The following is a 23,676-nucleotide window of genomic DNA, read 5'->3' as shown; positions in this document are numbered from 1 at the left end:
GGGGGGCGCGGTGTCCAGGAATAGGAGGGGTAGAAGGAGAGGCTGGAGTCGCAGCAGCCGGTGAAGCGGGCCCGGGGTAAACCTAGTTTATCCCTTGAGGCGTCCACGTGGTGGGTGTGTGGCACTTCCATTCAAACTTTGGGGAGTTCTGGATTTGGGCGTCAGTGAAGGTGTGACCAATCAGAATCCCGAGACAGGAATAAATTATGCAAATAACCATCTGGCGATGGGTCAGATGACTCGAATACTTTTAAAAAGTACCTCTTGTGGAGCTCGCAGTGTGACAGCGGCGAGCCTCGGGTTCGCAGAGGTACTAGGCGAGGACAGGTCCGGCTGGGCAGCGAGCCCTTCCGTACGCTCCTTTCTCCGTCGCCGCGCACAGCGCTACCAACTTTCCTGTTTCCACCTCCACCAGCTGTCCAGCTCATTACCTTCTGGCCAACACTAGCCTGCTCACTTCTAGGCTTGGGAGGTTTAGTAGCTTAAAAACAAACAAACCCCTCCAAAGAAAAAATCCTGTTTGGGGGGGCGTGTCAGGGAAGGATGCAAAGCCGTGCTCTTCTCAGCTTCTGGACAGTCTATTGTTGCTTCTCGGCGGGAAGTCTCACAACCTTACCTCCCCAGAGATCGCTGCGAGGTAATGTGCCTTCGTTTTTATTACTCTTCTTCCCACTTTAATGCGCTGCGTCCTCACTGTCCTGCCAACTGTTCTTCAGTGCTTTCACGTCCCAGTGAAATCCTTCCCCACTGTCGGGTCTGTGTTTTCCTCTGTGTCGGAGGCCACTGCCTCGGCGCTTCGGATGAGAGCATCCGCTAGCAAGCCATCCCGGAGGCTGCGGGCCAGCAGAGTGCGTGGGCTGGAGTACGCTCTTTTGCCGCCTCGTCCTTCTTTTAATCAGCGCTGCCCTGGTAGCTGAGCTGCCTTCCAGCGGCTCTTAAATTATATCATGTTTTAACCTTGCCTTATCTTTGGAGGTTAGTGATTCCAGGAGATTCTTAGCAAGAGCTCTAACTTCCGGTATCTCTAGCCCCCAACCCCCCTGCCCCCCTTTCCCCCTACCCCCTTTACATTAGGGGTTTTGAAAGTTAAGGTATTTTGGAAGTTAAGGTGGTGGCAGGCTTTAGACTGATAACCGCTGGTAGGGAACACCTGGTCTGTAACTTCTCCCCCGCCCCCCAAATAATCTTCACTCCTCTCTCCCTTCCCCGTTCTCCTTCTAGCATCTTGCTATCCCCGTTCTTTGGTCCTGTATGTCACTCTCTCACTGGAGGCAACCTGCCCTGCTGGAGTGAGGGCTGGGTCATCCAGAGCCGCCAGGAGCTGGTTAAGCAGTGGAGAGCCCCAGAGCACCTAAACCACGGCCTGTCATTACTGTCTTTTATTCTGCAGAGACCGCTCCAGGAGCTAGGAGTCCACGTTAGTCTGTGGGCACTTGGGAGCTTATGTTGGAAGGAATGGGGAAAAATCTACCTTCTCCTAGGTTGTTTCCAACTTGAGTGCTAGCTAGAAGGGTGACCTGGGATAGATAGCGCCTCTGGTTCCTTCCCTGAAGAATGCGAAAGTTCCTTCAAGTTTCTGTGTTCTGTGGTTCTGAGTATGTAAGGGGTGGTGCCGTTCATTTGAAAACTATTCATTCATTCCAGTATCCAAGTAGTGTGATGGTGGGGGAAGATAGCAAAGAGCAGAGTAGATGGCAGTCCCTGCCCTTGTGGAACCTAGTCTCAGCGGTGGGACCTAATACAAGTGTGTATGTAAGTGGTGCTCAGAGTGAGGCAGGAAAGTGGAGCTGAGGGTGGGCGGTCCCTTTCACTGTGTGGTCAGGGAGAACTTTATGCAGTATTTGACCCGTCTGGAAGGAGCAGAGAGAAGGACAGTCGCAAAGGGCCAGAAGCCAAAGTGACCTGGTCCTTAAGAAGTAGGAAGCAAGCCAGGTTGTGGAGGGGTCAGAGCAAGCCAGATGCCAGGGTAGTCCTGTGGGTTGGTTTAGCCTCTTCTCTCTCTCTCTCTCTCTCTCTCTCTCTCTCTCTCTTTTCTGACAGCTCCCTTTTCATCTAAGCCACCCCATCTGTTCTCTGTGAGAATGGCTGTCCATGTTGGAGAACTGAACTAGTCATGTCTGTAGCTCACATTTCTGCCAGTTGGGGCTTTAATTTCATGACAGCTATGTGCTCTGGTCATGTGTCTTTGGCTGTGCTTTCCAGATTTTACCCCTGTTACATCTGGCATATGTCCCCAGCCCCTTGTGCCTCCTTGGCCCCTTTCACCACCATGCTCTCCTCTTCCTCCTTTTGGTTCAGTAGGGGTGGGGGGTGGGGGAGTAGTGCCTCTTGTAGCCCTGACAGGCCTCAGACTCACTATGCAGCTGAGGGTGACCTTGAACAAGCATGTGCCACCACACCTGGCTTATGTGGTGCTGGGATCAAATTTGGTGTTTTGTGCATGCTAGGCAGCCACTCAACCGACTGAGTTACTCCCTAGCTCCCTTGTGTATCTCTTCAGAACTAGTGAATAAATCTATGGCCTTAAGCGAGTACCAAATACAGAGCTATATCCTTAGCCGTTTACAATTACTGCTGCTTATCATTGTTGTTGTTATTGTTATTATTACTACTTAAAAATCAGAAATGAGGGCTAGCTAAGATGCTCAGATTTGCCTTCAGTGCATTCTGTACCTCAGGCAGGTCTCCAATCTGCTATCTTCCTGCCTGCAGCCTTCTTAGTAGCTGGGATTACAGTCTTGTGCAACCAGGCCTGGCTTACCCTTCTGTTTCCTGACTCTTGGGTAACTTAGGCTCCAGGATGCTCTTTTGGTATCTCCCTGGGTCTTCTGGGTAACAGAAGAAAGTACTCTACTTTCCTAATGCATTTTCAAGAGAGGCTTACTAGGATGGTTGAATGAGTTACAATGGAGGTCAACTAGTGACCGTCTTAAGTGACAGTGTCACATGGCCATGGTGGTCATCAGTGCCACATTCTGAGAGCAGGAAAGGACTACACTGTGTATAACAGAGAGCTGGAAGGGGCAGCTCTGCTGCTCGGAGGGATTTCCCCATGGCTTCAGCTAGTAACAAACTGGTGCCTGTTGCCACTGTACAGAGCCCTGAGAATGTACGGTCTCTGAAGTAAGTGTTGGGTCAAAGTGGGAGTGCCAGGGAAAGCCGTTTGTACAGTGGGGCAATACCCTTTACCTCCGATTGCAAAATCCCAACCTTCTGAAAACTTGGAAATTTGCTAGGAACTTGTACAACAGGAGCCTGACCTTACATGCCCTCAACTCATCTGGCAGCAAATACTAATAGAAAGTTATTTGTAATGTGTGTGTGTGTGTGCTCTAGAGTGTGTGAGTTGTCCTATGTTTCTCTGCAGAAAAATATTAGTACATTGATCCATGGAAGATACCGCAGACTCTACTGGGGCTGTTATGTCACAGGTGGTAGGTTTCACAATGCTTGCTTTCTCCCTCTTGATGTCACTATCACTCTCCTTGTCACCTTCTCCCCCTCCCCCAGTCTTGCTATAAAGCCAAGGCCGGCTGGATTTCACTATGTTGCTAATGCTAGTCTCAAACTTTAGTAATCCTCTTGCTTTGGCCTCCCAAGTGCTGAGAATGATAGGTGTGAGCTGCTAGGTGAGAGAGGGAGAGATGGGGAGAGAGAGAGAGAGAGAGAGAGAGAGAGAGAGAGAGAGAGAGAGAGAGAGAGAGAGAGAGAGAGAGAATATGTGAGAATGAACTCGGACTTTCTAGAATTCACAGTCATCTTGTTTCCACCTGTTTCCCTATTTCTGTCTCCAGAGTGCTAGTGTTACAGGCACACACCGTTGGGCCTGGCCATAAAGATTTTGTTTTGTTTTGTTTTTCCAAGACAAGGTTTCTCTGTGTAGCCTTGGCTGTCCTGGACTCACTTTGTAGACCATGCTGGCCTCAAACTCACAGCCTGCCTCTGCTTCCTGAGTGCTGGAATTAAAGGTGTGCGCCACTATGCCCGGCTTAAAATTTTTTAAAATATGAAAAATTTGGGGCTGGAGAGATGGCTCAGTGGTTAAGAGCACTGCCTGTTCTTCGAAAGGACCCGGGTTCAACTCCCAGCACCCACATGGCAACTCACAATTGTCTGTAACTCCACCAATGCACATAAATTAAAATTAAATAAAAAAATATTTTAAAAAAATATGAAAAATTTAAAATTCTCGACTCAAGTGGTCTTCAGCATTCTAGGAAAAGAGAACTGACACTCTAAAGGAAGGGACTTGAGGGGTGGTGGGGAGAAGGAAGGGAAAATCAGTTTGGAAGGAAAAAATAAAGAAAAGTAAGACAGACAGCTCTGTTTCTGAGCCGCAGGATTTAGTTCAAATGACTAATTAATACTGAGGATACCTGAGATGTTGCATTTAAAGTAGATTCAGACTCCTTTAGAAGGTAGAGAGGAAACACTCAGTAGGTGTTAAAACTAAAGCGCAAATGACAAGTTGTTTGTTCAAGACTGAAGTAGAACTTACAACCCGAGTCACCAGAAGTAATTACCCTTTCCTTTCTCCCAGATGAACATCATAAACCCTCTGGAGTGCTGGCTGCTGTCAAACCCTCGGTGGCTTTTAACATCCGCACTTCTAAGGACCCAGAGCACGAAGGGTGTAATCTCTCCCTTGGTGACAACCAACTCTTGGAAGACTGTGGCTTCAACATGACAGCCAAAACCTTTTTCATCATTCATGGATGGACGGTGAGCCCAGGAGGGGACTGTGCAGCTTTATATAAGATTTGATTTCTTTTGTTTTGGTCAATTAAAAAGAATAGCAAAGCTTCCAGATTCCAAACCCTCTCCCCCCACCATTTCCTTGTGGGCTGCTTGTATTTCAGACAGCTGTGGAGAATGTAATGGGGGCTTCACAGAGGGGGCGATCTGGACTCAGCAGGGTGGCATTTAGTGCTGGCATGCAATGGGCTTTCAGAAAGTGGTTCTCCTGAGGCCAGCAGCCCAACTCCTTTAGCTCAGAAGAAGTTCTAATTATACTTAATTACCTTGGCCAACCACTGCCTGGAGGGGGCCCATCCTGAACTGAAGCAACTTAACTGGCTCAGGGAATCTGTGGGGCCAGCTGGCCTGGCTGGCTGGCTTCTATTGGCACAGTGCCCTCCTGTTTGCACAGAGATGGCACTGGGGCTCTTTATGTGCCCTAGCTGAGCAATTTCCATTGAAAGGCCCATGACAAACTTCAACAAAAAAGGGCTTTACCACTCAGCGTCAGGAACTCTTGGCCAGCAAGGGATTTGTTCATTCATATAATGACCGTCTGTAGGAAAATGGCACTATTAAGTGAGAGGGTCTCTGCCTGGACTAATTGGGAGGGGGCGCACTTCCTCTTAATGATGAGAAATTCATATCTGTTACATTCTTGCTGCGTCTTTAGATCCCTCATCAAGAGTTGGGGTCAGGCCTGGGAGCTGGGAGGGTAGGAGCCTACTTTCCTAAAGTAAATGAAGGGATGACTGGGGGCCTCTCTGTATGTCCTTATCCTGCGGGGCACAAGTGGAACCTCACATTTGAATTTCTCCTGTCAAAATGCAAATACTAACTGCCTGCAGCTTACAAATGGGGAACATTCCAGAAAGTTCTTTTGTAATGTGTTTGGAACTTGGGATGGTAGTTTCCCATAGAAGCAAGTTGTAAATAGTGTTTGGGTTCCCAGGCTAAGCACAGAAAAAAAATCTATTTATTTGATAATGTACGTGTGGATAGGTTTACAACTGCTTCTAGTCACCATGTACAGTGTTTCTGTGGGAAAATGTGTTCTGAGTTCTAATTTGGGATTCTAGGGGTGGATTTTTCTTCCTCTGAGGTCAGGAGGGTGGCAGGGATGGGTTGTGGGAAGGAATCATTTGTTAACTTGGTGTTTGCGGAAGTGACAGTCCTCTCTGCATCTCTAAGGGAGGAGCTAATTCTCCAAGGCAACCTTCTCCAGCTCCGTGAAGGATGGACCAGGCCATTTGCCTGAATGTGACAGAGATTCAGACTTACCTCGTGTCGTTATCACCATCAATATCCACGTAATGGAGAGTACAGCAACGTAGCATGGCATATCAGCTGTGAATAATTTGATGGGACACTTGAGACATGCAGAGCAGCGGGGGGGAAAGAAAGCATAGAGCCTTTTTGCCTTTGCCTGGCTGACTTGTGCATGTTCCAGTCTGCATTTCTTTGGCAGCCAATGTGGAGCTTCAGCCAGATGAGGAGAGGATCAGGGGACTTTGGAAGCCCAGAAGGAGAGCTGAAAGAAAAATAATCTTTCTGTTTTCTCTGCAGATGAGTGGTATGTTTGAAAGCTGGATGTATAAACTTGTATCAGCCCTGCAGACAAGAGAGGAAGACGCTAACGTAGTGGTGGTTGACTGGCTGCCCCTGGCTCACCAGCTATACACAGATGCAGTCAATAACACCAGAGTGGTGGGGCAGAGAGTAGCTGGAATGCTTGACTGGTTGCAGGTAAGCGGCATGAAAGGGAGCATCTCTCACAAGCAGCGCCTTAATCCCACGTTTTCTTAGGAAATGCAGAGCTGTTCCTGGGGAGTGAGAGGATGATCAAAATCTCCAGCATTACAATTTGCCAAACTAAAGCACTCACTGCACGAGCCGCTTCTAAGCCTACTTCCGAGCCTTTTAACTCCTGACAGATCTCTCTAGTCTTCTGCTACTTTATTTGCTATAGAAGAACAGTTTGTCTTGTGGGAGATTAGTTCCTGATCTTAGAAGCCAGTGCCCTTAGGGTTGTTGAGAATGACCCAGGAGCCAAGGCTGAGTTTCAGTCTGAAGGAGCCATGGCTGGGTGCTCTTGCCTTTGGAGGGCAGCCATGCCATGGAAAGCAAGAAGGCCACTTCAAATAGATCAGCCACTGTGCTGTTTGAAGTAGTGTGTGCGAAACAGATCTTGATTTACTTTTTATAAGTTAACCATTTGCCTGAGACTGGAAGACCTACCAGGCAGAAGGGGCAGAGGGGTCTGATGGCAAAGTGACTCTAAGGGTTGAGCATTTCCTGCCTGACTTTTCTTTCACCCAGGAATCTTATGAGTCCTGGCGAGCAGTATTTCTTTGCTCTGAGGTGCTTTAGAGAGTTTCCTGAGCCACTGGACAAAGCCTACCTTATTTCCCCCACCCCCACCCCCAACCCTGAACCAGCTGAGGACTCTGTAAGGGGTCACTGTTCCAACTGTGGGAGCCCAGGCAGCTTAAGGTGAGGAGTCAGAAGCTCTTGGAGGTAGAGTGGAGGTCAAAGAGTTCAGATAGGTCACAGGTCATGACTGGCTTTTTAGTCTGCAGTGGGTGTGGTATCTATACGGATGCATCTGTGTCCTCTAAGCTCTGCCCTCAAAGAAAGGAAGCCTTGGAGGAGAGCTTGCAGAGAAAAGCTCAGGCATGCTGCCTGAAGTCACATCTTCCACCCCACCCCCTTGGTATTTCAAGTTCCACACTAGGTCCTTCAGAACTCTCTGTCCCTGGTGGACCATTTGTATTGCACGCCAGCAACACTGGTAATGCGGCAGGGAGTCTTATGCCTGTGACCCCTGTGACCTTTCTTCCATCACGATGGACTTACTGAATTGTTAGTAGCTCCAGAGGCTCAGGACTACACTTTTTTTTTTGGGGGGGGGGCGGGGGACAAGGTTTCTCTGTGTAGCCTTGGCTGTCCTGGGTTCGCCTTGTAAACTAGGCTGGCCTCAAACTCACAGAGATCCATCTGCCTCTGTCTCTCTGAGTGCTGGGTTTACAGGTGTGCCTCACCACCTAGCCCGGCTAGGACTGCCCTCTTTAGCTCACACTCTTTGATGACTTTCTGCAGGAGAAGGAGGATTTTTCTCTTGGGAATGTTCACTTGATTGGCTACAGTCTTGGAGCGCACGTGGCTGGATATGCTGGCAACTTTGTGAAAGGCACAGTGGGCAGAATCACTGGTAAGACCTGCTTCCGCCATATATGTATATGAGTTCTGTTGGCACTGTGCTTTCATATGCGAGCATGAATTGTGTTAGCTGTACCCTTCCATGTGTGTATGTGAGTTGTGTTACTTGTGTGCTTTCATATGAGTGCATGAGTTGTGTTAGTTGTACCTGTCAGGCTTCCTCCTTTCTGGAAGAAATTCATGCTGGGTAAATCTGAGGTCACGGAGCAATAGGGAACACAGCTTGGACACCACTGGTCTAGCCTAAGAGGTGAGGAAACAGGCCAGGGTAAGACAGCATGCTCAAGGGCAAACAGTGGTAAAGAGCAGAGACCAAAAGGGCCGTGCCTTGACTTCCAGGCTCTGAGTGTTCACTTCTGGGTTCCTCCCTTGAGATTCCAGATAGTTGAGAAAGAAGCTGGGGGTAGAGTCTAGAGTGAATCTGGCCCCTGGCTTCTATTTCATCAACCAATGAGCTCTTTCCAATGTTAAGGTTGCATTCTTCTCCAGGCATTCATCCGGAGCTCCACCCATCCCTAATATACTAAGGATAATGGCTTTTTTTTTTTTTTTTAAATGAGACAGGGTTTCTCTGTGTAGACTTGGCTGTCCTGGACTCACTTTGTAGACCATGCTGGCCTTGAACTCACAGCAATCCGCCTGCCTCTGCCTCCCGAGTGCTGGAACTAAAGGTGTGCGCCACCACTCCCAGCTCATGATGATGTCTTAGATTGCTTTCTGTTTCTAAACCCAAATGGCACAGACTGGAGAAATTACAATGCATAGGAGGTTGTTTTGTTTTTGTTTTTTCTGCCTGGCATCTTTTTGCTGCATGATAACGTGGTGGAGGGTATTATGTGATAAGCCAGGACAAGTTTAGGTCATTCTTTCTCTTATAAAACCACCAGAATCATGCTGGGAACCTCACCTTGATTACTAATTGGCTCTCAACATCTCACCTCCAAATACCGTTCACATTTGGATTTGGGATTACTTTTTCTGTGTATGAATTTTGTGGAGAGGATCCATTTAGGCCACAGTCAGAGGGTACTTAGGAGAAAATGTAGACTAGCTACTGTCTTTCCCTGTAGTGCTTTCATTTTAAAAAACAGGACTCTAGTTGAAAGGAATCTAATAGGTGCACACACAGAGTCTAATAGTTGCTCACATAGAGTCTAATAAGTATGCACACAGAACCTAATAGGTATGCACACAGAGTCTAATAGGTGCACATACAGAGTCTAATAGGTATGCACACGGAGTCTAAAGGGTGCGCACACAGAGTCTAAAAGTGTGCACACAGAGTCTAATAGGCACATACACAGAGTCTATTAGGTGTACACACATAGTTTAATCAGTGCACACACAGACATATGCATACAACTCTTTAGAGCCAGTGATTCCATCCAGCGTGGCTTGAGAGCCCTTCTTCTGACTTGCACTGGGGCTCAAGCTGCCCAAAGGAGGCTGTGACTTTATGGCCACTCTCTAGTATTCTGGAGCTGGCGTGCAGACTGCAGCACTCATGTGGTCCCTACCAGGGTCAAGTCCCAATATGTCCTTGGTAACAAGGACAAATGAAAAGATTTTGTTTTTTTCCCTGTTTCTTCTAGTCTGCAATGAGGTAGGGTTAGCAGGAGAGCTTTCCAGTTCTTTTGGCTTGTTTGAGTGGAAGCTGCTGAAAAGAGGGCTTCTTGTCTGTGGCCAGCTAGGGAGCTGGCAGAATGCTAATCACTGCCACATGCAGCAGCCCTCCTGTCCCAAGAGCAGGCCCTTCCCTCCATCCTCTCTGTGGAACAGTGGTCTGGCCTCTGTCCAGTCTCTTGCCACACACTGGTGTAGGTGTCTGGTGGGGGCTGGGTAGGCTGTCTCTTCTCTTCTCATGTAGGCCTGAGTGATAAGAGGATGGAGACCACAGCTTCAGAGTCTGGGGGTCACGCAGCCCTAACTGAATGAGCAGTAAGCAAGCAGGTGGATTCTTCTAGGAATACGAGTGAGGCATGCGTCCTGTGCAGGCTATAGGGTAGATGCTATTTACCGTTCAGTCCTCAAGCACGTGGCACTTCCTCCATGCTCTCTCTGAGCCACGTAGTAACCCTGCAGCTTTCACAGATGGGGAAGGAGGACCAGATGGTTAAACAGTGAGCCCAGTATCTTGCACACTAGAAGTAGCACATCGGGATTCACTTCAGGATGCTAGGTTGCAGGGCCTGCCCTTAGCTACTATCTAGAAGTCTAGATAAACTATATAATTAAAAACAAAATAGATATGCCGTTTTCCTCCTTAGCTTGTGGGCCAGGGGTGTGTGTCACACAGTCCGAGTAGGGGGCTGGCTCAGTGTGGGTAGGTGAAGGCCCCACGCTGGCCTGTGAGGCCCCTCTGCTGTCCGCATTCCTCCAGCACAGCTTCGTTTCCATGGAGCTGCCCGTCTGGTGGGGACCTTTGTTTGCACCAAGCAAAGAGCCCCTCTCTTGTATTGGTTGCAAAGCATAGTGTTCCTCCTCTTCTTCTTTCTTTTCCTCTTTGGTGCACATGGTGAGAGGCAAGGAGAAGCTTCTGTGTCCTACGGTGGCCCTTGCAGCCTATGAAATAGGTCATTGTGGGACATTCTGGAAGGACACACTTTTGTGCCATCTTTCTTTTGGGCCTGGGCTGGGGTTGAGCCCTAAGTAACCTGGGATCCCTTTCTGCCGTGGCCACCCATAAAAGCATCCAGACGTCTGTAACTTTCTGGCTTTAGCATCCACACATTCCCATGAGCAATGAGCCGTAGTTTGCTCACCCTGGAAATTAACTCTGCCTTTGCTCTGAAGCTATGTTCTCACGTGCATCCTCGTGCTTTGCGCTGAGTCTGGAGAACAGGCTCCTGTTACCCAGTGCCTCCTCTTAAGACATGGGTGTGGTGGGCATTGTGACACTAGTTTCAATCCCAGCAGAAGTTGGCAGAGTGCTAAGAGTTCAAGGCCAGTGTGGCTTATGTAACAAGTTCCACAAGAGTGTGGGACATGCAACTGGACACAGGCCAGGCCCCTGCTCCTCAGAGAGCTTTCAGGATATGAGGACTGCAGCATATGACATGGATTAGCATCTGCCAGCTCCCCCCAGGCCCTTGTGTAAAAAAAAAAACAAAGCAAAATAAACAAAACAAACCAAAATGACATTCTTCTTGGCCATATCACCTCCAGACCTTGGTGTCTAAGACTAGGGTCTCTTAGCCTGGGAAGTGCTGTTGTGTGTGGCCCATAGAGATTTGGTGTGTGTGTGGAGGGGGGGGGCATGTGGCACCTTTTAGGATGTTTAGCTGTATCTCTGGCCTGTCCTCAGTACATGCTGTCAGTTCTCCTAACCCACAAGTGCCATAAATGAAAATGTCTTCTGAAATCAGCCACATGTTTCTCGAGGACAAAAGAACTCCCAGGGCCCAACGTTGTTCAGGACAAAATAGGACCCAAACATATTATTCATTAACTCTTTCCACATATATTTTGTGTGCATCTGTAGAGCAGGGAGCCTTCCTGGATTGGACAAAACCAGTTTGTATAATTGCAGCTTGATAATAAAAAAATACAGACAAGTTCTTAATCTCTTAAGTTTTAACATGAGCTGTATAAATTGAGGCCTGAGGTTCCAATTCACATATGATCCTGACAAATGGAGAAAAAAATTCTCAGTGTCCTTGTCCACAAGCCACCGACTTTGGGATCACCGGGAGAACCGATCTGCATGCTTGTGTTGTATGCCAGCCCTGCCCATTGGGCTGTCTGGGGGCTGGGGACTCAGAAATCTGCATTTATGCTTTGAGGGTCTGCTCATTCTTTCTTTCTTTCATTTATTTATTTATTTATATAACACATTTTATTAATTTATTCCTATTACATCTTAATTGTTATCCCATCCCTTATATCCTCCCATTCCTCCTTCCTTCCCATTTTCCTCCTACTTCCCTCTCCTATGACTGTGACTGAGGGGGACCTCCTCCCCCTGTATATTCTCATAGGGAATCAAGTCTCTTCTTGGTAGCCTGATACCCTTCCTCTGAGTGCCACCAGGCCTCCCCATCCAGGGGACATAGTCAAATATAGGGCACTAGAGTTTGTGTGAAAGTCAGTCCCCACTCTCTGCTCAACTGTGGAGAATGTCCTGTCCATTGGCTAGATCTGCGTAGGGGTTCAAAGTTTACTGCATGTATTGTCCTTGCCTGGTGCCATAGTTTGAGCAGGACCCCTGGGCCCAGATCTGCCTATCATAATGTTCTTCTTGTAGGTTTCTAGGACCTTTTGGATCCTTCTATCTCTCCATTCTCCCATGCTTCTCTCACCTAGAGTCCCAATAGGATGTCCTTCCCTCTGTCCCACTTTCCTGGTAAGTTAAGACTTTTATGGGACATATCCCTTGGGCTAGTGTCCAGATATAAGTGAGTATACACCATTTGAGTCTTTCTGCTTCTGGGTGAACTCACTCATTATGAGTTCAATCCATTTGTCCACAAATTTTGAGCATTCCTTGTTTTTAATAGCTGAGTAGTATTCCATAGTATAAATGTACCACAGTTTCTTTATCCATTCTTCTACTGATGGACACTTAGGCTGTTTCCATGTTCTGGCTATTATGAATAAGGCTGCTATGAACATGGTTGAGCAAATTTTCTTGTTGTGTGCTGGAGCATCTTCTGAGTATATTCCAAGGAGTGGAATAGCTGGGTCTTGAGGAAGCCCTATTCTCAGTTTTCTGAAATAGTGCCAGATAGATTTCCAAAGTGGCTGTACTAGTTTGCATTCCCACCAGCAATGAAGGAGTGTTCCTCTCTCTCCACATCATCGCCAGCATGTGGTGTCACTTGAATTTTTGATCTTAGCCATTCTGATGGGTGTAAGATGGAATCTCAGAGTTGTTTTGATTTGCATTTCCCTGATGACTATGGAGGCTGAGCATTTCTTTAAGTGTTTCTCAGCCATTCGATATTTCTCTGTTGAGAATTCTCTGTTTAGTTCTGAGCCCCATTTCTCAATTGGGTTATTTGGTTTGGTGGTGTTTACTTTCTTGAGTTCTTTATATATTTTGGATATTAGCCCTTTGTCAGATGTAGGGTTGGTGAAGATGTTTTCCCAGTCTGTAGGCTGTCGCTTTGTTCTGTTGACAGTGTCTGCTGTCTTACAGAAGCTTCTCAGCCTCATGAGGTCCCATTTGTTAATTGTTGATCTTAAGGCCTGGGCTGTTGGTGTTCTGTTCAGGAAGTTGTCTCCTGTGCCAATGTGTTCCAGGTTCTTCCCCACTTTTTCTTCTGACTTAGTGTCTCTGGTTTTATGTGGAGGTCTTTGATCCACTTGGATTTGAGTTTTGTGCATGGTAACAAATATGGGTCCAATTGCATTTTTTACACGTAGCTATCCAGTTAGACCAGCACCATTTGTTGAAGATGCTATCATTTTTCCATTGAATAGATTTGGCTTCTTTGTCAAAAATCAAGTGAACATATGTGTGTGGATTCATATCTGGGTCTTCGACTCAATTCCACTGATCAACCAGCCTGTTGCTGTGCCAGTACCATGCTGTTTTAATTACTGTTGCTTTATAGTCCAGCTTGAGATCAGGTATGGAGATTCCTCCAGAGGATCTTCTATTGTACAAGATTGTTTTAGCTATTCTGGTTCATTTCTTTTTTCATACGAAGTTGAGAATTGAACTTCCAATGTCTTCAAAAAAATTGTGTAGGTATTTTGATAGGGATTGCATTGAATCTATAAATTGCTTTTGGTAAGATGGCCATTTTTACTATGTTAATTCTCCCAATCCACCAGCAAGGAAGATCATTCCATCTTCTCATGTCATCTTCAATCTCTTTCTTCAGAGTTTTGAAAATTTTTTCAAACAAGTCCTTCACTTGCTTGGTTAGAGTAACTCCTAAATACTTTATATTGCTTGTGGCTAACGTGAAGGTGTAGTTTTCCTAATTTCTTCCTCTGCATGATTGTCATTTGTATATAGGAAGGCTACTGACTTTTTTGAGTTAAATTTGTATCCAGCCAATTTGCTGTAGGTGTTTATCAGCTGTAGTAGTTCTCTGGTGGAATTTTGGGGGTCACTTATGTACATCATATCATCTGCAAATAGGGATAATTTGACTTCCTCCTTTCCCATTGGATACCTTTGATCTCCTTTTGTTGTCTAATTCTCTGGCTAGAACTTCGAGTACTACATTGAAGAGATATGGAGAGAGTGGGCAGCCTTGCCTTGTTCCCGATTTTAGAGGAATTTCCTTAAGTATCTCACCATTTAATTTGATTTTAGCTATTGGCTTGCTGTATATAGCCTTTATTATGTTGAGGTATGTGCCTTGTATTCCTGATCTCTTCAAAACTTTAAACATGAATGGGTGTTGGATTTTATCAAATGCTCTCTCTGCATCTAAGGAGATGATCATGTGGTTTTTTATTTTCAGTTTGTTTATATGGTGGATTAAATTGATGGATTTCTGTATATTAAACCATCCCTCATGCCTGGAATGAATCTTACCTGGTCATGGTGAATGCTATTTTTGATATGTTCTTATATTCATTTTACAAGTATTTTATATTGAGTACTTTTGCATAAATATTCATAAGAGAATCTTTCTTTCTTTCAAACAATGTTGTTATATTTGTATAGTTCAGAATGAAAAGGCAGTGGTAAGTCTCTCCCTGTGTACCCTTGTGTATCCTTGAGCACTTTCTCACCTGCTCTCTTGATGCATCTGTGTGCAGACAACTACTTGCTTGGATGTCCTTTCAGTGTTTGATGGTTTTGGGGGGTCTTTTTTGGGGGGGGGTTAGAGTTACACAGTAGACTCTAAGTTTAAAACAAGCTCCCTCCTATGATCTGAGCAGGAGAACCAGTGTCCTGAGTAGAGCAGCTTTCACATTCAACATGGAAGGTGGGGAGGCAAGAAGTCTTTTCTCACTGTGGTTGCAAAATAGCAGATGTGGTGAAGTCCTGGCAGTAGGATTCGTTCTCACTGTATTGAGTTTTAGAGGTGCTCTGCTCTGCTCATCCACGCCTTCAGGACCCATGCTTGAAGGCGTGGACTTGGGCCTGGGCCCTGGCCTGACTTAAAGTAAAGGAAGGAGAATGAGTCCAAACAGTAGCCAACCAGTCTGGGGCAGATAGAGTTCTGCCATGGAAGGTGCGGATTAGGTCAGGAGCAGAGCAGGCCTCTAGTTCTCAGTCCCTGCGCTTCCCCAGAGCTGACGGCAGGGTGAACCTTAGGGTTAGTGCACCGAGCTGGCTGAGGCACCGGGACATGTTGGGGCTTCAGGAAAACAAAAATGCTGGTTCTATAATTATAGGACTTCATTGTGGTGATACCATCTCAACCAACCACATATGGGTTCCTTACTTTTCTCCAGGCTGGTTACATCTGGCTTTGACTGCTCGGCTCCAAGGGTGTCTTCATGCAGCAGACTTGGACTCTAAGTCAAGACCCCGTGCCTTGAGCTTCTCGTTAAGCCATTTTGGCTTTCTTTGCTGCAGGTCTGGATCCCGCAGGACCCATGTTTGAAGGTGTGGACATCAACCGGCGGCTCTCCCCGGATGATGCAGACTTTGTGGATGTCCTGCACACCTACACACTCTCCTTCGGCCTGAGCATCGGAATTCGGATGCCCGTGGGTCACATTGACATCTATCCCAATGGTGGCGACTTCCAGCCAGGCTGTGGATACAACGATATCTTGGGCTCTATTGCGTTAGGAAGTGAGTTTCTTCTCACCTGTCCTGTGCTTGACTTGCGCTATCCACCTTCTAAGTCACCCTGAGCTGCTAACGCAGCCAACCCAGCTCAACCTGTCTTTTGTATCGCTGAGCCTTATGTGAGGAATTACACACTGCCAGCCTCGATAAACCTAACCGTCACTGATGAGGTGTATGTTTGGTTACTGATTGGGTGGTGGAATCATCCAGAACTCGTTCATCCCATGTTTTCTGTTTCCTCAGCAATCACAGAGGTGATGAAATGTGAGCACGAGCGAGCTGTACACCTCTTTGTTGATTCTCTGGTGAATCAGGACAAGCCAAGCTTTGCTTTCCAGTGCACCGACTCCAGCCGCTTCAAAAGGGGCATCTGCCTCAGCTGCCGGAAGAACCGCTGTAATAGCATTGGCTACAATGCTAAGAAAATCAGAAAGAAGAGGAATAGCAAAATGTACTTAAAAACCCGGGCTGGCATGCCTTTCAGAGGTAACGCATCTTCGGGCTCCGAAGTACCCCTTGGTATTTTTCTTCTTTCATACTCTCTTGCAGAACAGGGTACATAGCAGCCCAGGAGCTGTGGTCTCTCTAGCTGTAGCAAGTTCTTGCCAATCAGATCATATTGTGCATGCCCTAGTAAAGTGGCTTCTTAAAACTCCAGGGTAAGGACCCCTTTCGTTACATCAATACTATCAGCGTCAATATCTTAAAATTCTACCTTGCATTTAGTTTGTCAAAGCGTGTTCATGCTCAACATGTGAAGCAGAGTACACAGATGATTGAAGCAGTAGGTTTTACTTTTATAATCTGTTTATGATATTTTGTGAAAGAGCATTTTATATAGGAAGACCTTGAGATTTAGTAGAAAATAAATAGTCCCAAGTCCCCAGACATCTGACCCCCCAAGTTCAGGGCACTTCTTTTGTGATTTCTTATGCCGTCAGGCAGAACAGAACTGGAGCCAGGCTGAGGCTAGACCGGGCCAAAAGGATGTTTGTTTCTAAAACTCAGTCTGCTGTGTGACTCCTGGGATGGCAGGCAAGGCTCTCACAGGTCTTTGTGCTGTTGTTCGTGCAGTTTACCATTATCAGCTAAAAGTCCACATCTTCAGTTACAAGAATGTGGGAGACATCCAGCCCACCCTCTACGTTACCCTGTACGGCAGTAACGGAGACTCCCAGAACCTGCCCTTGGAAGTGTAAGTATCATCCGTCTTGGCAGCTTTGATTCAGGATGAGGAACTAGTTAGTCTGAGACTGCAAGGAAGGTGCTAGAAGTAGTACAGGAGAGTCAGGTCAGCTTGCCCTGAGGAGGAGCTAGGTGGCTCCAGCTGGCATGTCTGTCTTCTCTTTCCTCTCTTCTGATATATGTTTTCCTTCAAGTCCTTGACTCACGGGGTTTCCGAGAGGAAAGTTCCCAAGATGATTCAGCTGTGTGAGAAACTGATGGATTGTCTGCCCAGAAAACAGCTGGTTCATCTCAGGCAACGCCTGACACCCGAGGCGTTAGGGCCTTGCAATTCTATGAACATCATCTCTGGACCTTGCGTAGTAATCGTGTGTGGGAGGGGCGCATGGAGGGCTGTAGAGATATGTTAAGTTCTTACAAGGTACAAAGCATTCTCCTGCCAAGTCATGTCGGCACTCTGATGAAATATCAGAGCCAGGTGTGTTAGTGCAGCCTGGGATTCCAGCAACTGGGGAGGCTGTGGCAGGAGAATTGCGAGTTCTGGGCCAGCCTGAGCAATACAGTGAGGTCTTGTCAACAAACGAAGGATAAAGAATACGAGAGAAAGGACGGTCAGTACAGCCATACTTGTAAGGGCTCAACATTTTGCCGGAAGACAAGTGTTGAACATCCACGATCGTGAACAGGAAGTGGCAAGGCAGTCCATACAAACTGAGAGAAAAGGCAGGAAGATGAGGGAGAAAAGAAGGGAGGGAAAAAGTGAGACCGTGAAAGGTCAGTATGGTTGCTTTGGGGAGGCAGCTTCCTGTTTTCCCTTTCCTGTTCTTCCTTGGTGCTGCCTCTTAGGAGTTAGTGGCACAAACGGAGCACTGCTCACGAAGGGTTTTGATAAGAAGTCAGGCTCTTTGGGTGAAGTTATTTGTCGGTGTGGGGTGCAGCCCAGCTTCCTGCGTGGGTCCTGTGAAGTGGGGACATGGAGGCCATGAGGTGGGAAGATGTGTCAGTTTCCATGGAGCCTGGGGGGAAGGAAGTGAGCCGAGCTTCTCTCTCACCTTGCAGAGTGGAGAAGATTGGGTTGAATGCCACCAACACCTTTCTGGTCTACACCGAGGAGGACTTGGGCGATCTCCTGAAGATCAGACTTGCCTGGGAGGCGATATCTCATTCCTGGTACAACCTGTGGAATGAGTTTCGCAGCTACTTGTCTCAACCCAGCAACCCGTCTCGGGAGCTGCACATCCGACAAATTCGTGTCAAGTCTGGGGAAACGCAGCGAAAGTAAGTGTTCCTGCCCTTATTGGCCCTTGAGAGAGGAGGGCACCAGGCTCTTCGGCATTTTTTTCCTTTATATGAGTCATACGCAGAACTCTGTGCCACCAGCTAGACCTCAGCTACTTTTGCAAGCAGTATTACTCCCAGATAAGGGCTTCTTGAGACTGGTACATCTTATGTTCTGACCGCAGCCCTCAGGAAGAGGGCCGGGCATGGGCTACTTGGAGTCCAGTGCTTGTTCTGTTTGCCAAGTCCCCTGCTGGATTTTCCCTGGACAGGGCTCTCTGTGTGATGCTACATTAAAGTGAAGATTGGAGCATCTGGGTCCTCAGGTGACGTCTTCCACGGGATCTACCCTTCCAGAGCCTACTCTTCAGATCATTGCTGTGTCTCCTCCAGAGGCCCTGGAGTCAGTTCTGTGCAGTTGGGGTTGTGACTTCTACTAGCAGAGAGCTCGCTATGCTGTGCCAGCTGGCAGCCTCTCATTTCTTTGAACCCCAAACTGGGAGATCCAGACCTTTTATATATTAATTCTTGTTACTGTGCCCTAACTCTGCCAAGGAGGGCTCAAAGCCAGTGCATGCCTGGAGACCTTCCTCAGCGGAGGAGGCTTTCTTCTTTCACCACTGTGGTGGCCACCATCAGCTCTAGGTTGGGGGAGGCAGTCTTTGCTCTGACATTGTCTCTATTATATTTCTCCCTGTGTCTATTGTCCTTGGCCAGGCTGGCAGCAGAGAGAGTGAACTGGCACGTTGGATCCTTCCTTGGAGTATCTAGTCTAGGAACCTGTGACTTGGGGATCTTTTCAAGTGGGGAGCTGTTAGGACTCAGCCCGTGACCTCATCATTATAACTGTCCCCTCCCCTGCACGCTTAAGTGCAGCCTGCACTGAAAGGTGTGATGACAAAAATACAGTTGTCATTATGAAATATTTCAGATGTAGTGAACGCTCATTAAATCACTATTGAGACTTAACAGATATAAGCAATTTCCCAAATTGTGTTTAGATATAGGATTTCAAAAGTCAAACATCACAGAAACATTTGGAGTCAATTCTGTGCCCTTCCTCTGCCCACATCTTCCCTTCTTTCACACCAATGGAACAAAACATTTGCACTAATTAACTAATAGGAATGTGCTTCCTTCCTTTATGTTTTTATGCCCACTAGTACTTTTGTTGTAGAACTGTTTTAGATGCACCTAGATTTTCCATAATCGGACACGCTGTTTTATGAGTTGGTTGTAACCATTCAGATGTTGTTCATGGGATTTAGCCAATAACCGTAGATGCAGCCTATTGATGCTTAACTCTTCAAAGTGGTCAGACTTGTTTCCAACTTTGGCCCTAGTGCGGTAGCTTCCCTCCTTTGCTTCCTCACCTGCAGTGAGACACTGTTGCCATTCTGTGAGGTGGGAGCAGGTCTTCTGGTATTGTATTAATTTGTATTTTCTGATTGTGAATGAGATAAGCTGTCTTTTCTATGCTTATAAACATGTAGGCTCAAAGGTGCTTAAACTCCCCAGGAAAGGTCCAAAATGTGTCTTTTTCCTGCCTCAGCATCAGAGTGAAATGTCCTACACAGTGTTGGTCATCGGTGTGGTAATCACATTATCAAGGCTGTGTGGTACAGCCACAAACTATTGCTTCCTACAAACTCTTGTGAAATGGTGATTAGCAGGCCTTTGAGTCTTATACTTTTTGTTGCCCATGTGCTGAACTTTTTATTTTTTTTTTACTTTTTATTTTTATTTTTTGGTTTTTCAAGACAGGGTTTCTCTGTGTAGCCTTGACTGTCCTGGACCTACTTTGTAGACCAGATTGGCCTTGAACTCACAGTGATCTGCCTGCCTCTGCCTCCCAAGTGCTGGGATTAAAGGTGCGTGTGCTACCACCACCTGTCTTATATTTATTTGTAAAATTTTAAAGTGTGTGTGTGTGTGTGTGTAGGTATGTGTGTGTGAATGTAGGTACCCAGAAGAGGACACTGAATTCTCTGGAGCTAGCAGTCCTGCAGCAGCCACGGTGGAGCCTGCAGCAGCGGTGGTCAGCCATGCATTAGCAATGGGCAGTTCTAAGGGCTCTGGAGTGGATACAGCATGCTGGAAGTTTCTCTTTCCCTTTCCCATATACAATGGATTCAGAAAGCACTGTTCTAGAGTTTTGTCTACAGCGGTGGTTTCTTCTTTTCTCTTAGAGTGACATTTTGTGCTCAAGACCCTAAGAAGACTGGCATCTCCCCGGGACAAGAGCTGTGGTTTCACAAGTGTCGGGATGGCTGGGGAATAAAAGCCAAAACCAGGTAACTAGCACTCGCTGCATTCCACTTGCCCACGACCACTGATAGAAAGTCCCTCACGTACAAAACTCACCTGGTGGAGGGTGAGACACAGACACCTAAGTGAAAATATTAGGCCTCAGGGAATGTGACTGTCCCTTTGCCCCTTGCTCTGTCTTATCCTCCAGATGCTCACTGTATCTGTATACATAAAACTCCAGCCTTGGTGTCCATGTCCTCTCATCATAGTGTGGTACTTCCTATGGTGAGCACAGCTGGGGAAAAGTCTAGTTTCCTAGCTTCTTCTGCCTCTAGGCTGCAGTAGGCAGTGGGATGGGAGAGCAAGAAATAACCACATTTATTAGTTTTTTCTGGAACCCTGGGCTGGTATGAACTCTTGTTAGTAGGCCCAGTTCTCCTCACTTTGAGGTATAGAAATGATTATGTGTAGAGTTGAGTGAGGCAGAGAGGCTGTCTTGTGTGGTATCACGTTGCTTGGTGTGAAACCAAATGATTTCAGGTAGAGGAAGGCCCATGTCATGGTGTGTGACAGTGGCATCCTCAGGAGAGCCTGTCTCATGCCATGGAAACCACACCACCTTCTGAAGATGAGGGAGACTGCCTCTCTAACCCCTGTCACTTCCCATCCCTTGCCTTCAGCAGAGCACTGGGTGACAAGCCAGCTGTAAAGTGCTGGGCGCGCAGCGTGTGCCCCCTGGTATCCAATCCCTTACAGAGTCGTTTAATTTTTTTTTTTTTTTTTTACAACTTCAGAAGGTAGGCTGTTACTGTCCCCAAGAGTCCACAGTGTGTGATGGGACTTTTACGCTAAAGCCTGCTGGTTTCAGTAGGGAGGTCTCACCTGCTCAGGTGAAGCATCTGCCTCTGTTTAGGTACCAATTATCAGGCAAAGTGTACTCAAAGTGTGCTGGGGATCCCCTGTGATTAACTGTCTGCCAGTCCAGCAGGTCTGACTGCACCCCTAGGTGCTCTGGCATCAGCAGATCCCACACTTAGCACTTACAGGCTTGTGGGGGCTGAAGACTGCCCCCCCCACAATTAAGGGCTGCAGTCTAGTGCAGGCTCATTTGATCTCCCTCTATCATTACTGTAACTCTTTTTTAAATTACATTTTTTTATTAATTTATTCATATTACATCTTGATTGTTAGCCCTTCCCCTGTTTTCTCCCATTCTTCCCTCCCTCCCACTTCCCCTCTTCTACCCTCCCCTATGTCTGTGATTAAGGGAGACTTCCTCCCCCTATATATGCTCTTAGAGTATTGAGTCTCTTCTTGGTAACTTGCTATCCTTCCTCTGAGTGCCGCCAGGCCTCCCTATCCAGGGGACGTGGTCAGAAAAGGGGCACCAGAGTTCCTGGGAGAGTCAGATCTCACTCTCCACTCAATGGTGGAGAATAACCTGTTCGTCGGCTAGGTCTTGGTAGGGGTTCGAAGTTTACTGCCTATATTCTCCTTGGCTGGTGCCCAGGACCCAGATCTGCCTGTCATAAAGTTCTTCTTGTAGTTTTCCAGGACCCTGTGGATCCTACTATTTCCCCATTCTTCTATGCTACTCTCGCCTAAATGTCAACAGTTAATAAATGGGACCTCATGAGGCTGAGAAGCTTCTGTAAGGCAGGAGACACTGTCAGTAGAACAAAGCAACAGCCTACAGACTGGGAAAAGATCTTCACCAACCCTTCATCTGACAAAGGGCTAATATACAAAATATATAAAGAACTCAAGAAAGTAAACACCACAAAACCAAACAACCCAATTGCGAAATGGGGCTTAGAACTTAACAGAGAATTCTCAACAGAGGAATATCAAATGGCGGAGAAACACTTAAAGAAATGCTCATCCTCATTAGTCATCAGAGAAATGCAAATCAAAACGACACTGAGATTCCATCTTACACCCATGAGAATGGCTAAGATCAAAAACTCAAATGACACCACATGTTGGTGAGGATGTGGAGAGAGAGGAACACTCCTTCATTGCTGGTGGGAATGCAAACTAGTACAACCACTTTGGAAATCTATCTGGCGCTTTCTCAGAAAAATAGGAATAGGGCTTCCTCAAGACCCAGCTATCCCACTCCTTGGAATATACCCAGAAAATGCCCTACCACACAACAAGGACATATGCTCAACCATGTTCATAGCCTCTTTATACATAATAGCCAGAACATGGAAACAGCCTAAGTGTCCCTCAGTAGAAGAATGGGCTAAGAAACTGTGGTACATTTACACTATGGAATACTACTCAGCTATTAAAAACAAGGAATTCCCAAAATTTGTGGACAAATGGATTGATCTAGAAATTATCATAATGAGTGAGTTCACCCCAGAAGCAAAAAGAGACAAAAGGTATATACTCACTTATATCAAAACACTAGTCCAAGGGATACGTCCCATGAAACACTTTACTTACCAAGAAAGTGGGTCAGAGGAGAGGACATCCTATTGAGACTCTACTGTAACTCTTTTTGTTCATATTTAAATTTAGCCCTCTCAAAGTGCTCCTGTATACATGAATTTCATTGCTGCATTGTGTACCCTAGAAGGACTTATGTAAGGGGTAAGGGATTACCTCTTGCTACTTCTGTTCTAGAATGTTCTAACTTGTGTAACTTGGTGCACACTATTTCTTTTTGGGAAACAGAAAACAGCAGGGATCCAAGCAGTAAAAGAGCACTAGGAAGTTGTGGCAGCCTTAGTCACATGCATTGCCATCAGACTTCTCTCTCTTGACACGACCTTGTTCATGACCTTGTTCACCGCTACAGTAGAATCTTGTATGTTTTCAGATTAATGCAAAGAAGTTTGATAGTTCTCACGTCACGCGCACACGTGTGTGCAACACATGACTGAATTGCATTGACTGTGCATTGCCTGTGACATGTGACCTAGCAGCCCAGACAGGCTCCTATTGTGTTTCTCACAGGAGATCTTTCCATCTTCCTAAAGGCAAGCTAGTATAATAGCCAGTCCGTGTGCAGAACACCCAGTCTTGGTTCACACCTTGATAGCTATGGCACAGCTTTGCTGGTGAATGAGCTAACATTGACTTCACATGGTTCCTTTCAGACCCTCTGTGGAGTTGGCCTGAGGGCTCAAGAAGTCCTGAAGTCTATTCCCCATACCCCACTGTCCACGCACATGGAGGAAAGTTACTGCTGAAGACCCACTTGATGAAAGCCTTCAGCCTTGACTGGTACCCCAGGAGAAGCTTGCTTGCTGGGCTCGCCTCGTCTCTCCCGACAACTGTGACTTCTCACA

The 23,676-nt window shown here is 46.7% G+C and overlaps 1 protein-coding gene across 1 annotated transcript; it reads left to right on the top strand.

The window, feature by feature from the left end:
- The first annotated feature begins 526 nt into the window (after positions 1 to 526).
- Lipg (lipase G, endothelial type) lies at positions 527 to 20,437 on the top strand. Its single transcript, XM_051163664.1, has 9 exons — positions 527 to 637; positions 4,541 to 4,722; positions 6,304 to 6,483; positions 7,837 to 7,948; positions 15,443 to 15,664; positions 15,905 to 16,147; positions 16,736 to 16,856; positions 17,906 to 18,124; positions 20,314 to 20,437. The coding sequence occupies exons 1-9, from the start codon at positions 544 to 546 to the stop codon at positions 20,420 to 20,422; spliced, it is 1,482 nt and encodes a 493-aa protein (XP_051019621.1). The 5' UTR covers positions 527 to 543; the 3' UTR covers positions 20,423 to 20,437.
- Positions 20,438 to 23,676: the final 3,239 nt, after the last annotated feature.

Source organism: Acomys russatus, chromosome 20 (genome assembly GCF_903995435.1).
Source record: "Acomys russatus chromosome 20, mAcoRus1.1, whole genome shotgun sequence".
In the NCBI taxonomy this organism is placed as follows: domain Eukaryota; kingdom Metazoa; phylum Chordata; class Mammalia; order Rodentia; family Muridae; genus Acomys; species Acomys russatus.
The sequence above is the reverse complement of the archived record's forward strand: the minus strand, read 5'-3'. Positions and strand labels throughout refer to the sequence as shown.